This window comes from Hyperoodon ampullatus, assembly GCF_949752795.1.
Source record: "Hyperoodon ampullatus genome assembly, chromosome: X".
Classification (NCBI taxonomy): Eukaryota; Metazoa; Chordata; class Mammalia; order Artiodactyla; family Ziphiidae; genus Hyperoodon; species Hyperoodon ampullatus.
In genome coordinates, this window is record NC_136913.1 from 59,585,004 (window position 1) to 59,600,052 (window position 15,049).

The 15,049-nt window shown below is 46.5% G+C and overlaps 1 protein-coding gene across 1 annotated transcript; it reads left to right on the forward strand.

The window, feature by feature from the left end:
- Positions 1-2,158: 2,158 nt before the first annotated feature.
- On the forward strand, positions 2,159-13,862 carry LOC307069156 (diacylglycerol O-acyltransferase 2-like protein 6; the record flags this gene model as incomplete). Its single annotated transcript, XM_079727320.1, is given in 10 exon segments — positions 2,159-2,249; positions 7,700-7,810; positions 8,344-8,391; positions 8,394-8,413; positions 8,782-8,986; positions 10,409-10,583; positions 12,867-12,960; positions 12,962-13,079; positions 13,527-13,585; positions 13,773-13,862. Coding segments are annotated over 10 exon segments (1,011 nt in total).
- Between the last annotated feature and the right edge of the window lie 1,187 nt (positions 13,863-15,049).

Sequence of the window (15,049 nt, forward strand, 5' to 3'; positions counted from 1 at the left end):
TTTTTTATTCCGGTACGCCGGCCTCTCACTGTTGTGGCCTCTCCCATTGCGGAGCACAGGCTCCGGACGCACAGGCTCAGCGGCCATGGCTCACGGGCCCAGCCGCTCTGCGGCATGTGGGATCTTCCCGGACCGGGGCACGAACCCGTGTCCCCTGCATCGGCAGGCAGACTCTCAACCACTGCGCCACCAGGGAAGCCCCCTGCCAGTCCATCTTGCTTAAGGAACCAGGAGACCAGACCTCATTATTTGTTCCACAAGCATTTACTTGAATGCCTACACTGTATCAGGCCCTGAGCCGGACATTAGGGAGGCAGAAATGGAAATCCGTGTGGCCTTGCCCTGCATCTAGCACCCTGTGTGAGCCCTTTCTAGGCCTCTTCCATTTACCCATCTGAAAGTTAAGCAGGGTAGAGACCTGATTTGTAAGCAGCCTTGGAGCTGGCAGCATCGCAGAACTCGTCTATCCGGGATACTCTCGCCCTCCCCACATCTGTGCTTTGCCCTGGAAGGGCCCAGGCCCACCTCTTACCTCTCTCCCTTCTCCCCTGCAGATTCTGAGCAGACGTGCTCTAATAGTCTTACCCTGTATGTGGCCAACTAGCCCCCAAGAAGCAGCTTGGTAACCCCAGCTAGCCAGGGGGAAGAAAAGAAAGAGGATGAGGAGGAGGGGTGGCATGTCAAGTGGCCATGGAGGGTACATTGGGGGAGGACAGTACATCCCACGGTGCACCAAAACCATCCCCTAAGCTCAACTCTGAAGATTCATATTAGTCAGTCTAATCGAGGAGGCCCAAGCCAGAGTGGGAGGTAGGGAGGGAGACAGAGTTCCACTAATATTCCTGGAAAAGGCTAAGGAATCAATATTTCCTTGTACTTGTAGGACACTTGATACCTTTTTGTATTTGATTTTCCTAGCAACCTTTTTGATTACATTCAGAAGATTTTTTTGAGCACCTACATTAGAGGCCTTATGCTGAGAATTACTGGCCTTTTCCTTTAGGACACTTATCAGAAATTCAAGTGTATAGACAGTTTCGTAAGTTTTTAATGTCTGTCTCCTCCACTAGACCGTGAGTTCAATAAAGGCAGGAATCATGCCCATCTTCTTCCCCAATGAATCCTCAACACCTAGAACAGCACCTGGCAAACGGTAATCACTCAACAGATAGTTACCGAAAAAAGGAATCCACAAGCCTGGGACCTGGAGACAATCTTTAATTTTGAAAAGGCTGGTGTGCAGAAGCAAGCCTTTTAGCCTGAAACATAATAGGTGTTCAGTAGACATTCATTTAATTAAACGAAGAATAATAATAGGAAACACTTACAGTAATACCTCCTGTGTGCCAGGCCCTGTGCTAAGTGCTTTACATTCACTCACTCAATCCTCAGAACAACCCTATGAAGCAGGTACTATTATTATCCCCATTTTACAGTTGGGGAGACCGAGGCACGGCAGTTTGCCAACTTGTAAGTGGCAGAGCTGAGATCTGAACCCCAACTATCTGGCTCTGAAGTCCATGCCTTTAGCCGCTAGATTGCCTCCCAACAACAGATCTAGAGAGACAGAGCGATTCCCCCACAGCGTCCAGGGAGGAACTTGGCGGAGCCAGGACCGAAAGCCAGGTCTGCTGTCTGTGCAATGCTTCTCCCACTGGCCACTGGTACAGAAGCCCTGGGAACAGAGGCACAAGGAGGGATCTGAGAAGTCTAGATATTCATGCAGAGAAGGCTCTAGTCGACTAGGTGGCTCTCAGCAGAAGACATGAGGAGTCAAAGAGCATCCACCAGGGCAGACTGCTTTTCAGAGATCCTATTTGAGACCTAAGCCATTCCCTTTTCCTGTACTAATTTATCAGGGACCCCTCCTCACACACACACACACACACACACACACACACACACACACACACAGCTAGAACCAGCCTGAGGCAATTGAGCACCTGTGGGGAAAGGATGCGTATTAGAGAGATTAGAAAGTATGATCTAAATCCTGGTGTGTGCATAGGAAGTTGAGGTGGGGAGAGAATAGGGAAGACTGGAGAAAAGGCTAAAACCTCCAGCAGATAAAGGGACTCAGTGATGAGATTAAAGCAAAGCACCTGCAATCAGCTCAGCTTTGGAGGCACCAGCCTTCTTACCACAACAGAACAGCACCATGGCCATGGCCTTCCTCTCCCATCTGGATCTTCAGGAAAGCCTCCAAACACTCTCTGTTTTGCAGTGGATCCCAGGCGATGTCTTTTTAGGTGAATGAACCCCAGGAGCTGGAGAGCACAAGGGAACAGATGAAGAAAGAGACCAGGAATCTCCAGATGAGGAGGACTCCAAAGAGATCATTTGGTTGGTCCCCTGTCTCTGGGAAAGACTGTGCCTCTCCACCCAGAGAGATGGCTACTGTTGAGTTCATTAGATTTCTCTCCTCCCATCTGAGGGGCGTGAAGGCCAGGAGTGAGGCTGCAGGTTTCCTGGTTTAAAGATCACCCCAGCCTTCTCTCAGGACTGCCCCCTGTGAACTAGCTGAAAAGAGTCCTATTCGGGGACAGGGGCAGAGTTGGTGTTACTGGGTAGATGTAAGGTGGTTTTCCAGTATAAGACTATGATGAGAGAATTATGGAAAATCTGCGGGCTGCGTGAGTGACTCATTAGACAGAATTTTGAGAAAGGGCCAGTTCTTCAATGGACTCAGAGAATGACAGTCATCGGTGCTGGGCAAATGGGCTGAGAGCTTGAAGATTTTCTCAGTCAGAAACCAGGGCTTTGTGAGCAGCCAATTACAGGGGCAAGTTTGGAAACTGGACGTGGAGAAATGTCATCCTGAAGGATGGGACAGGCTAGGAGGCTGCCAAGTCCAATCTGTGGGAGGCTATATGACCCCATAGAGCAGTGGTTCTTAACTAGGGACCTATAGACCTAGAATGAGGCAGGGAGGGACAACGTTGAATTTGGATGGAAAAAATTACCTGTTTATTTTCACTAACCTCATATTGTAATGATGAATGTAGGCAGCAAACCACAGAAATACCTGTGAATTTGTCGGTAATAGACATCACAGAGATTTACATTTCACATGCCAGTTGTTGCAGTCATCTCATGAGCCTGTGCGTCCGGAGCCTGTGCTCCACAACGGGAGAGGCCGCAGCAGTGAGAGGCCCGCGTACAGCAAAAAAACAAAACAAAACAAAACACCAGGCTAACATGTTCAGACTTTATCCTGTCAGCAGTGGTAAAATACTGAAGGCTTCAGAGGAGACAAACAACATTATGACTGTGCCTTAAAAATATATCTGTGGCATGGAAAACAGACTGGAGGGGAAGAGACCAGCAGACAAGAATAGACAAAAGGCTGCAGTCCAGACCAGAGGAGATCAAGTTCTGGACCACAGCAGTGGCAGTGGAGATAGAGGCAGGAGGATGAATGGGAGAGATTTTTTTTTGGAAAGGGAGAGAAGTTAAAGATAGCTCCAAAATGTTGAAACTGTGACATTTATCCTGAGGCCTGAAATATGAATAGGAGCTAGCCAGGCAACGAGCTGAGGAAAGAGTCTTCCAGGCAAAAGGGACAATATGCACAGAAGCCCGGAGGCTGGGGAACAGAATGAGTTGAAGAAACTGACAGAAGAACAGTATGGTGGCATGCAGAGAACTAGGGGGTGGCCAGGGGCTCCATCACCAAGGACCTTCAGAACCAAGGTTATGAGACTGGACTGGATCCTAAAAGTCATGGGAAGCCATGTGAGTTGTTGAATTATTGAATTACCATTAACCCCCATAGGTTCTCATATTTATCATTAATTTTGATCCATTAAGTAATCACAGAGCCACAGAAATGTCTCTTTGACAAACCAGCCATGTTCTTGGTTATATGCTATAGAAGGACAGAGATTTGCATTTAGCATGCTGGCTGCATCATGGCTCAAATCGAAGCAGGCAACCTGTTTAGAAGACATTGGCAGTCGGCTTAGAGAGAGAGAATGGTGGCTTGGACCGGATGGTAGCATGGAGGTGGGGAATAGAATAATTTGAAAGATGTTTGGGGGACAGAACTGATAGGAATTAACAATTGCCTAAAGGAAAGCAATAATTAGAGCTCAGTGGCGAAGAGTACAGTCTCTGGAGGAAGAGTGTGAGTTCTCAACTCTGGCTCACCCACTAGCTGGCTGCGTGACCTTAAGTGGTTATTTAACTTCTCTGAACCTGGGTTCCTCATTCACAAAATGAGAATGCTTATTGTCCTAATGGGGGCTTTATGAAGATTAAATAAAATACACATGTAAAATACTTAGTTTTACATGATGAGTGTACAGTAAATTTTGGCTATTACCATATGGGGAAAGTGAGCAAGCAAGATGAATCAGAAATGATTTGAAGAAAGGACCCGCTTAGATTCATATTGGTACCATCTTTAACTTAAGCTAGTAATCATTAGTAATTTGAGGGTGTACAGGTTTACATTTATTTTTTTAAAGTCAAGAGCAAGGGTGAAAAAGGATATTACATAATGGTAAAAGGGTCAATTCACCAAGAAGACATAACTATCCTAAATGTCTATGCACCTAGCAATAGAGCTTTAAGATATATGAAGTGAAAACTGACAGAACTGGAAAAAAAATAGACAAATTAACAATTACATTTGAAGACTTCCTTGAAAACCACAAACAACCAAAACTCACCCAAAATGAAATAGATAACCTGTAACTATTAACTAAATTAAATTTTAATTCTGGAAGGTTATAAGCCTTCCAAAACAGAAATCTGCAGACCAGTTGGTTTCAACGGCATATTCTTCCAAACATTTTAAAGATGATATATCACAAATTCTACACAATCTTTTTCAGAAAATAGAAGAGGAAGGAACACTTGCCAACTCATTTATGAGGCCAGACCCTGATACCAAAACCAGACAAAACAGTACAAAGAAGAAAACTACAGACCAATATCCCTCATTAATATAAATGCAAAAATCCTCAAAAAACTAGCAAATCAAACAAATATACCATGACCAAGTGGGCTCTATCCCAGAACGCAAGTGTAAATATTTGAAAATCAATCAATGTAACCTAGCATATTAACCACCTAAGGGAGAAAAAACACACACAATTATATCAATTGATGTAGAAAAAGCATTTGACAAACTTTAATCCATGTTAAAATCTCTCAGCAAACTAGGAGTAGAAGGCAACTTTCTCAACTTGATAAAGAGCATCTGTAAAAAAAAAAAAACAAACCTGCAGGTAACATCACACTTAACGGTGAAAGACTGAAAGCTTTCTCCCTAAGATGAGGAGCAAAGCAAGGATGTTCACTCTCACCATTTGTATTCAACATCATACTAAAAGTCCTAGCAAGTGCAATAAAGCAAGAAGAAAAAAAAAAAGAAAGAAAAGCATACAGATTGAAAAGTAAGAAATACAACTGTCCTAATTCACAGATGACATGATCACCTGTGTAGAAAATCCCATTAAATTAAATACTTTTAAAATCTACTAAAAAAAAATCCCTCTAAGGGTGTGGAGAAAAGGGAACCCTCTTGCACTGTTGGTGGGAATGTAAATTGATACAGCCACTGTGGAGAACAGTATGAAGGTTCCTTAAAAAACTAAAAATAGAGTTACCATATGATCCAGCAATCACATTCCTGGGCATAAATCTGGAGAAAACCATAATTCAAAAAGACACATGCACCCCAGTGTTCATTGCAGCACTATTTACAATAGCCAGGACATGGAAGCAATCTAAGTGTCCATCAACAGATTAATGGATAAAGAGGATGTGGCACATATATACAATGGAATATTACTCAGCCATAAAAAGGAACGAAATTGGGTCATTTGTAGAGACGTGGATGAATCTAGAGTCTGTCATACAGAGTGAAGTAAGTCAGAAAGAGAAAGACAAACACCATATGCTAACACATATATGTGGAAACTAAAAAAAAAAAAAGGTTCTGAAGAACCTAGGGGCAGGACAGGAATAAAGACGCAGACGTAGAGAATGGACTTGAGGACATGGGGAGGGGGAAGGGTAAGCTGGGACAAAGTGAGAGAGTGGCATGGACATATATACACTACCAAATGTAAAATAGATAGCTAGTGGGAAGCAGACACATAGCACAGGGAGATCAGCTCAGTGCTTTGTGACCACCTAGAGGGGTGGGATAGGGAGGGTGGGAGGGAGACGCAAGAGGGAGGGGATCTGAGGATATATGTATATGTATAGCTGATTCACTTTGTTATACAGCAGCAACTAACACACCATTGTAAAGCCAATATACTCCAATAAAGAAGTTGAAAAAAATTAATAATGATTCATATTTAACTTTATCTGAGTTTTCTTCTGAAGCTTACCCAGCAAATTTACTCTCATCTTTTTTTAAAAAATAAATAAATTTATTTATTTATTTATTTTTGGCTGTGTTGGGTCTTCATTTCTGTGCAAGGGCTTTCTCTAGTTGCGGCAAGTGGGGGCCACTCTTCATGTGGTGTGCGGGCCTCTCACTGTCGCCGCCTCTCTTGTTGCGGAGCACAGGCTCCAGATGCGCAGGCTCAGTAGTTGTGGCTCACGGGCCTAGTTGTTCCGCAGCATGTGGGATCTTCCCAGACCAGGGCTCGAACCCGTGTCCCCTGCATTGGCAGGCAGATTCTCAACCACTGCGCCACCAGGAAAGCCCCCTACTCTCATCTTTTATGAGGGTCAGAGGTAGCAAGATTTGTATCCATGGCAATCTTCCCATAAAATTCCTCCCCCTGCTATTTCCTATTTAATTAGTATGCTTACAACAACCACTTCAGCCAGCTCTTGTAAGGGGAATTCAGCCTATCACTAAGGTTTCTTCTACTCCATAACACGACTTTTTTTTTTAATGCCCATTCCATCTTTTTCCTGTTATTTTCATCTAAGCCCAAAATGCGAGAGACAAACCTGCTGGCAGGTAACTCTTGAGTTTCTTCCCCTTCTCTGAAACTTTTATCTACTATGATGTTATCTGGTCAAAGAAGTCATTCCTTTAGCTGGGTATTTTTAAATTCACAATATGTGTGCTGAGCCCCTCTTTCTCATGAATGCAGATTTTAAAACGGAATTCAACTCCCACTGCTGTAAGATGTACCACGTCTGCATTTCACAGCCTGCTGTGACCCTTTCTTTGCTAACAGAGATGATTTTTCCCCCTTCTGAACTTTTGAGACATTTTGAATGGGACAAAATCGAACAAAGTAAAGCAGTTTCTGATATGTGTTTTCTTCTCAGCATCAAACAGCCCGTACACTGCAGGCCGCCCCTCTCCACTGGAATGTGCTGACAGAGCAGTTCCACAAAGGAAGGAGGGTTGAGCTTTCAGAAAGGACTTCCTGAGGTCCCAGAATGGGGATGTAAGCCACCGGCTCAAGATGCTGTTTCCTTCCAATTGCCAAGTAGTGCTGTCCTTTGACCCCAGCTGAGGACCTACTCTGAGAACGTCATGGTTCTGCTGTCCTCAGTTAAGATCTCAGCCATCAAGGGGACCCAGATCCAGGGACTCAGAGGTCCTCCCGGACCACAGCAGAGCTAGGAGGGGGGTAGGGGGTCGGGGGGGATGAGGAGAGAAGAGTCTCACACTGGCCTCGACCTGCTCCTTCACTACAGAGCAGAGATCGGGCTTATGAGAGGTGTATTAAACTTGAAGGGAACTGAAGGGCACAAACCCTTTGTGTCCCCTCAGGAGCTATTCCTATTCTTCTTATACCCTACTTTCTGGTGTTCACTAAGTTTGGGATGCTGTCCGTGCTCGCCTTAGCCTGGCTCACCTATGACTGGAACACCCACAGTCAAGGTAAGAAACAGGGGAAGAGTGATGGTCCCTGTCTGTACCAAGGATGGAACCACAGGGCTGGGGTGGGGGTGGAAGGAGAGAGTGGGAGAGACAGAGGGAGAAGAGGTGGGGAGAGGAAAGAAGAGGAAAGGGAAAGGAAAGGAGGTCAGGGAGGCGAAGCGAGGGAGAGAGGGAGAGGAGCACAGGAAGGTAGAGGGAAGGGGAGGGAGACAGGAGGGCAAAGCTCAGCAAGTAACAGAGGTCTCTGCCAGGCTGCCCAGGAAGAATTGAGGCTGGTTTCTGGGTGGGTGCTCCCAGCCTCCTGCTATTTCCCTCCCAACTTTCTGACTGCTCCAGAGGAGCAGGGGCTTCCTGTGTCTCCTTGGGGGTTGGATTCAGGGACAGTACCTATAGCTCTGTGCCCAAGATATGGAAATGTGAGAAAGAGGCCCCTCTAGTGACCTGAAGATTTTAGGAAGCATCCTCCACCTCTGGGAGAAGTAGAGGGACTGGCAAGCTCTCACCCAGTCTTCCCTTCCCTTCCGTACCTGCAGGTGGTAGGTGTTCAACTTGTGTACGAAACTGGACCCTCTGGAAGTATTTCCAAATTACTTCCCAGTAAAGGTGACTACACTTCCTCTGGGTGCCCTCACTCCCTGTTGCCCAGACTGTCCCTCCCCATTCAGCCCCATGTTTTCAAAGGCTTTGGTGGCCAGCAGTGGACATCAAGGCCCAGAGGCATAATGCAGAGCAGGGACCCCAGATGGATGGGCAGGTGGGGAGACAAATGGATAGCACCTTGCCTCAGAGTGGCAGACCCAGGTCAGCCTCTCTGAGCATCATAACCCCTGGCAATCCTGTGACAGTGAAGACATCCCAGTGAATAGGGATTTGGGGCTCCCCAAGGGAAACACAGGCTACCTACTGGGATCTCAGTCCACATGTCCTCTCTTCCTTCTATCCACTACTCTGATTCAATCTCCCTCTAACAGCTGGTGAAGACTCATGACCTCTGTCCCAAACACAACTATATCATTGCCAACCACCCCCATGGCATTCTCTCTTATGGTGTCTTCATCATCTTTCCCACTGAGGCCACTGGCTTTGCTCGGATTTTCCCAGCCATCACTCCTTATGTAGGGACCTTGGAAGGGATCTTCTGGATCCCAATTGTGCGAGATTATGTAATGTCAATGGGTGAGTATAAGAAATCATTCCATTCTCTGACCTACCTCAGGGCTCCAACTTCTATAAGCCTTGACAGTCAGTCCAGTTCTCACTCCCTGCTGGAAGAAGACTTAGTAGAAAATGAGTCCAGAACACACTGGGCCAATAACAGGAATATGTGGCCAAGCCTCAGGTTCTGTCCAAGATCTGGGAGACAGCGTTTGATTAGACAGCAGGATAAGTTATAGGCATTCGTAAGAGTTGCCAAGGATCCTTTCAGAAGAGGAAGCAGAAGCCTGGAGTTCAGGATCAAAGCCAAAGTGGAAAGCAGAAAGCAAAAGCCAAATATCAAAACCAAATATAGGGAAAATGAGGCATGAATGGGACAGCTCAGATGAACTTTGCCTGACTTTTGGGGGATGTCAACTGGCTTCTTTTGGCCAGTCATTTATATAGCAACTCTCATCTCAGGGCATCTCAAAGACACTTTTAAGTCTTTCATACTAGCTGGTACCCTCCTGGCCCATGACCCTCATCTCCTGAGAACCCCTTTGAACTTGCATAAGACATCAAGGGATAAAGGATAAGCGTCCGTCAGAATCCAGGACAACTTCCCCATGCCAGGCTTCAAGCCGGGGTACTGTGCCAAATGTCCTTCTCTTTGGATGAATATCCATCCTTCTGGACACCAGAAAACAACTGAAGCCAAACATTAAAAGGTAAGATACATTGATACCTGGTGAGGTATCACTCACCAGGTGAGACCACTAGAGTCCCAGAGGATGGTTCTGCTCCCCTCTGAGGTTGGTATGAACCTGGATCTCAAGGACTGTGGCCTGGAGCCAATGTCTGCCATCCCAGGAGAGAACAGAAGGTGAGCACAGGGCAAAGTTGGGAAGCAGAGGTGAGGAAAGACTCTGTGACTGTTGTAGAGCAGCAAGATGTCATCCTCATTCCATGGTTCATCTACATTTCAATTTGGCTTGGACAGGATCCTGGGTCTGCCTACTCTCCAGAACCCCCAGCCAATGGCTTCCCTTTGCCAGGTTGCTCTAAGGAGGAAGCAGGATGGTGGTGGCTATTCCTCACTACTCCTAGGGAAGAGAACTCTGGAGAGCCTCAATTGCCATCAGCCTTGGGAGAGTGGAAGACAGCTGTGGTTCCTGGGTAGAGAAGGAAGTGATGGGCTTAAATACTATAGAGCTAAGAGAAAGTAGGCAGAAGAACTCAATGTAACCCCAACTGTAGTAGCACAGAGCTGCAAGGCAAGCAGCTGACCCTAAGGACCAACCTCAGGGCTAACCCAGGATGTGGAGGTTAAAGACAGAAGAGTGGAAACAAGCACAGTCAGGAGACAGAAGAACTGTCGCCGGCAGGAAGGCCCTGGAGGAACCCCTTACCCCGTCCTCAAGCACCAAGTTTGTTATACCACTTGACTCTTTGGTTTCACAGGTGTGTGCCCAGTGAGTGAGTTGGCCTTGAAGTATTTGCTGACCAAGAAAGGCTCGGGCAATGCTGTGGTTATTGTGGTGGGTGGAGCTGCTGAAGCCCTCTTGTGCCACCCAGGAGCCTCTACCGTCCTCCTTAAACAGCATAAAGGTTTTGTGAGGTTGGCACTGAAGACAGGGTGGGTCCCTAGGTTCTGGTGCCCTATCTTCAGGGTGCCATAGGTCCTCTGTAGCACCTCTCCAGAATGGTGCCCTTCCTTGGAAACCTGTTAGAGGGGGTTGCCTCTTCATTCTGATTGCTTCTCTCTACTCGCTCACACTGTGCCTTAAGGGTGTTTGGGCCTCCAGACACATTCTGGTGGGTACTTTTAAAGCCTGAAGTTGGAGAAAAAACAGTAAAAGACCTTTACCTTCTGCCCATTAGCCTGGTAGGCTGGGGGTCTGGGGAAGTGGGGCTTCAGTCTATATCAACCCATGAACTGCGAGGCCCAGAGAACTTACCCAGGGCAAGGAAGGCACTGGGCTTGATGCTGTGGGGATTGCAAAGATGCAAAAAACATGGATACTGCCCCCAAAGAGCATATAATCTGGTTTGAGAAATAGAATGCATTCATTCAGCAGTTACTGAACAGCTACTGTGTGTCAGGCATAGTACTAGGCATTAAGGGTATAAAAATAGATAAGACCTGGTACTTGCCTTTAAGGAACTCACAGTCCAATGGAAGACAGACATATTCACATATAATTACAAAATATATCCAGAAGCCAACCACTTACCAACTCAACTATCGCCCCCTGGTTTACCACCCCATCGTCTCTCCCCTGGATTATTATGACAGTCTCCTAAGTGCTCTCTCTTCTTCTATCCTTGCCTCCCTCACATCCAAGAGTCTATTCTCAACCGTGGCCAGGATGATCCTATTCAGCGTGAGTCAGATCATGTCACTACTCCAAATGCTCCAGTGGCTCCCATTTCACTCCGAGCAAAACCAAAGTCTTTACAAGGGCCTGCAAGACCCTAAATGATCTTTCCACGTCTCTGATCTCATCAGCCACTGCCCTCCCCCTTGCTCACTCCATTAGAGCTACACTGGCCTCCTTGCTGTCCCTCAAACAAGCCACACACTCCTCCCTTAGGGCCTTTGCTCTAGCTGTCCCCTCTGTCTGGGACATTATTCCTACAAATAACTCTTTGGCTTATTCCTTTACCTTCTCCAGGTCTTTGCTCAAATGTCTCTTCTCAATAAGTCTATCCTGACCATCCTGCTGGATCTTTTTCCCATCATCTCCTCATATGTCATCAATTTTATTTCTTTACATATATGGTTTTCTATTTGTTCATTATTATTGTTTATTGTCTGTCTTCTCTTAATAAAAGGTAAGCTCCATGAAGACAGAGATTTTTTTTTTAATCCATTGTGTTCACTGATGTGTCCCCAGGGCTTAAAAAAGTGCTGGCACATAGAAAGAACTCAATACATATTTGTTGAATGAAAGATGTGCCCTAATGGACATATGTATAAAGCACTATGAGAGCACCAACTGATGGAAAGCCTTTCACCCAAAGTAGAAGTTTCATAAGTGGGTGACACCTGAACTGTGAATTGAAATATTAGTAGGCATTACCAGTCAGACCAAAAGGGAGAAGAACTCAGGCATTCAATGAGGGCCAACGATGACATGTCAGGCACTATGCCAGGCCCCTGGGGTTCAAAGATGAATAAGACATAGTTCCCCCTTTGGATTAGCCTGCTGTCTACTGGGAGTCAGCCAGGCAAGGTGATGACTGTAGTACAGAGTTGGGGTAGTGTTAGTGTAGGAAAGAGGTAAGCACTAGATGAGGGAGGTGGGAGTGGAAGGAAATGGAGGGGGTCAAAGAACTGGAGGTGGTTCAAGGGGATGAAATTGGAGCTGAGTAGTGAAGGGCGAAATAGAATTAGCCACGTGAAGACAGAGGGAAGGCATTTATAGCGGAAGGAGCAAGATGTACAAAGGTGCACAGACAAGCAAGAACGTAGCACACTTAGTATGGCTAGGCAGATTCTGACGAAGGGCTGAGGAGAGGGGAAGCTAGCCAGGTAGGCAAGGCTAGAGCACAAAGGCCTTGCTAAGCAGCGTGGCACAAAGTGAGGAGCTCTGGAAGAGTTTTAAAGAGAAGAGTGACATGTCCAGATACACAGTCTAGGAAGATCACTCTGGATGCTGGGTACAATAAGGGCTATTAGATTTCCTGAGATTACTTTCCTCCCATCACAAGACAAGGTGCAACAACTCCCCTCAAAGGGTTCACTTGTGGGAGGTGGGTGTGGAGCATAGCAAGAATGAGACACAAGGCTGGAGATGCTTGGGTGCTTGGACTCTTGTCCTATAATGGGGAGATTGTAGAGGTTTCCTACCTTGGAGAGGGTTTCACTGCGGGGAGCTTCCTGGGAGAACTCACACTCCTGCCCGTCTCTTTGCAGATCATACCTTGTCCCCTCCTATTCCTTTGGAGAGAATGAGGTTCACAATCAAGAGACCTTCCCTGAGGGCACGTGGCTAAGGTTCTTCCAAATAAACCTTGCAGGACGGAATCAAAAAAACCCTGAGACTAAGTTTCTGTACCTTCCACGGCCGGGGCCTCACTCGAGGATCCTGGGGCTTCTTGCCTTTCAATCGGCCCATTACCACTGTTGGTAAGTTTTCCAGCATCTTTGGACCACTCTGGTCCTTGATTCCCCCCACCCAGGTCATCCCTCAAGTCTCAGGGGACCCGGCACACAGCTGGGACAGGGAATGAGAATTCCAGTGGCTGTGGCTGAGGGCAGGGTGGGGAGGACAACTAAACAGATCAGAGTTGTGGCCATTCACTGGAGGGACACAGTTCAGCAGCTGCCATGAGGGCACCATTATTCGCGTACATTCCTTCAGCACTCTCTGAGTTTACTCTCATTCTCTTAAGCATGCACGAGATTAGGTATTTGGAGAACATGGGACAAGATGGGGTTGGAGCAGAGGGAAAGAACAAAGGAAGGGGAGGGGACCCAGATACTGACTTTCAGTATGTGGCTCCCTCTGAGGAATAGGTAATTGAGTTGGGTGGGGGGAAAGGTCTGATGCTTGTCTCTCCTCCTTTCCCACAGTTGGGGAGCCCCTTCCAATTCCCAAGATTAAGAAGCCAAACAAAAAGACGGTCAGCTTGGTGCTTTGTGACCACCTAGAGGGGTGGGATAGGGAGGGTGGGAGGGAGGGAGACGCAAGAGGGAAGAGCTATGGGAACATATGTATATGTATAACTGATTCACTTTGTTATAAAGCAGAAACTAACACGCCATTGTAAAGCAATTATACTCCAATAAAGATGTTAAAAAAAAAAGACGGTGGACAAGTACCATGCACTCTACATCAGCGCCCTGTGCAAGCTGTTTGACAAAGTACAGTATGGCATCCCTGAGACCCAGGAGCTGACAATCATATAACATGAGCTGGATTTCCCCGTTATCGAACCCCCAAAGGCATTAAGGGATCCAAGTAGAGCCACATGGAAAGAAGAATCTGGGGAGAGGGGGAGATCTCAGGGTTGAGTGAGGAGGCCAACCAAGCCAGAAAGTACTTCAAGAGTCCAGCTTAGAGGAAGGAACCAGAGGGATGGGGAAGAGTGGGCAACAACCCAGTTTAGTAAGCAGAGTCTTGTGAGTCCACAGATCTTTTTTGCCCCCTGACTCCAGCCAACTCTGATCAGAAGAATGAGAAGTTAAAGAACACCATGCCCTTTCCTCCTGAGCCTTATTGACACCATCACTATTTAGGTTGAAGCTTAGAAGCCTTGTTGAGAACAAGGATGGTTTGTTTTCTCCTAGGCCCTTGGCCCTTTCCTTACAATTTGGGGGCCACCACAAGGTAAACCAGGGACCTGAGCTATGCTTTCCTGATCCAAAGCAGACACGATTCCCTTAGCTGTGATACAGTTCTACACTGGCAAAAACTTTACTAAAAATAATTACGCCATTTCTTCTATAAAAAATAAAGCTCTAGATATATAAAACAGGATATGACTATTTCCTAATTACTGTGTGGTTCACTACTGGGCTTCCCTGAAACCTAGCCAGAAAGCTGGTCTGTGGAGAGCCATTTTCCTCTTCTTTACCCACCCTTTACTCTGTAGCTGACAGAAAAGGTGGAGGAGTGGAACCAGAACTGTTGCACAGTGTAGGAGACAGTACAGAACCATGGGAACTGGCACAGGCACGCCCTGAGTAGCCCATCTCTCCTGATCCCACATAACCACCCTGGGTGAGGAGGGAGGGCACCTACAAGACCACGTACCAGCTGTGAGTCTACTTTATGTCAAAAACCTACTGCAGGGAATTCCCTGGTGGTCCAGTGGTGAAGACTCAGTGCTTTCACTGCTGAGGGCCCGGGTCTAATCCCTAGTCAGGGAACTAAGATCCCACAAGCTGCGTGGTGCAGACAAAATAATAATGATAACAACAATAATAATAACAAAAGAGCCTACTGCGTACCAGAGACTATGCCATCGTTTTCGCAGCCTCTGTCTCTGAATGCTAACACAGCCCCATGAGATTGCCATCATCTCCATTTCACAGTAGCTAAAACTCCTAGAGGTGAAGTAACTTGCCCAAAGCCACAAAATCCAGGTTTTGCT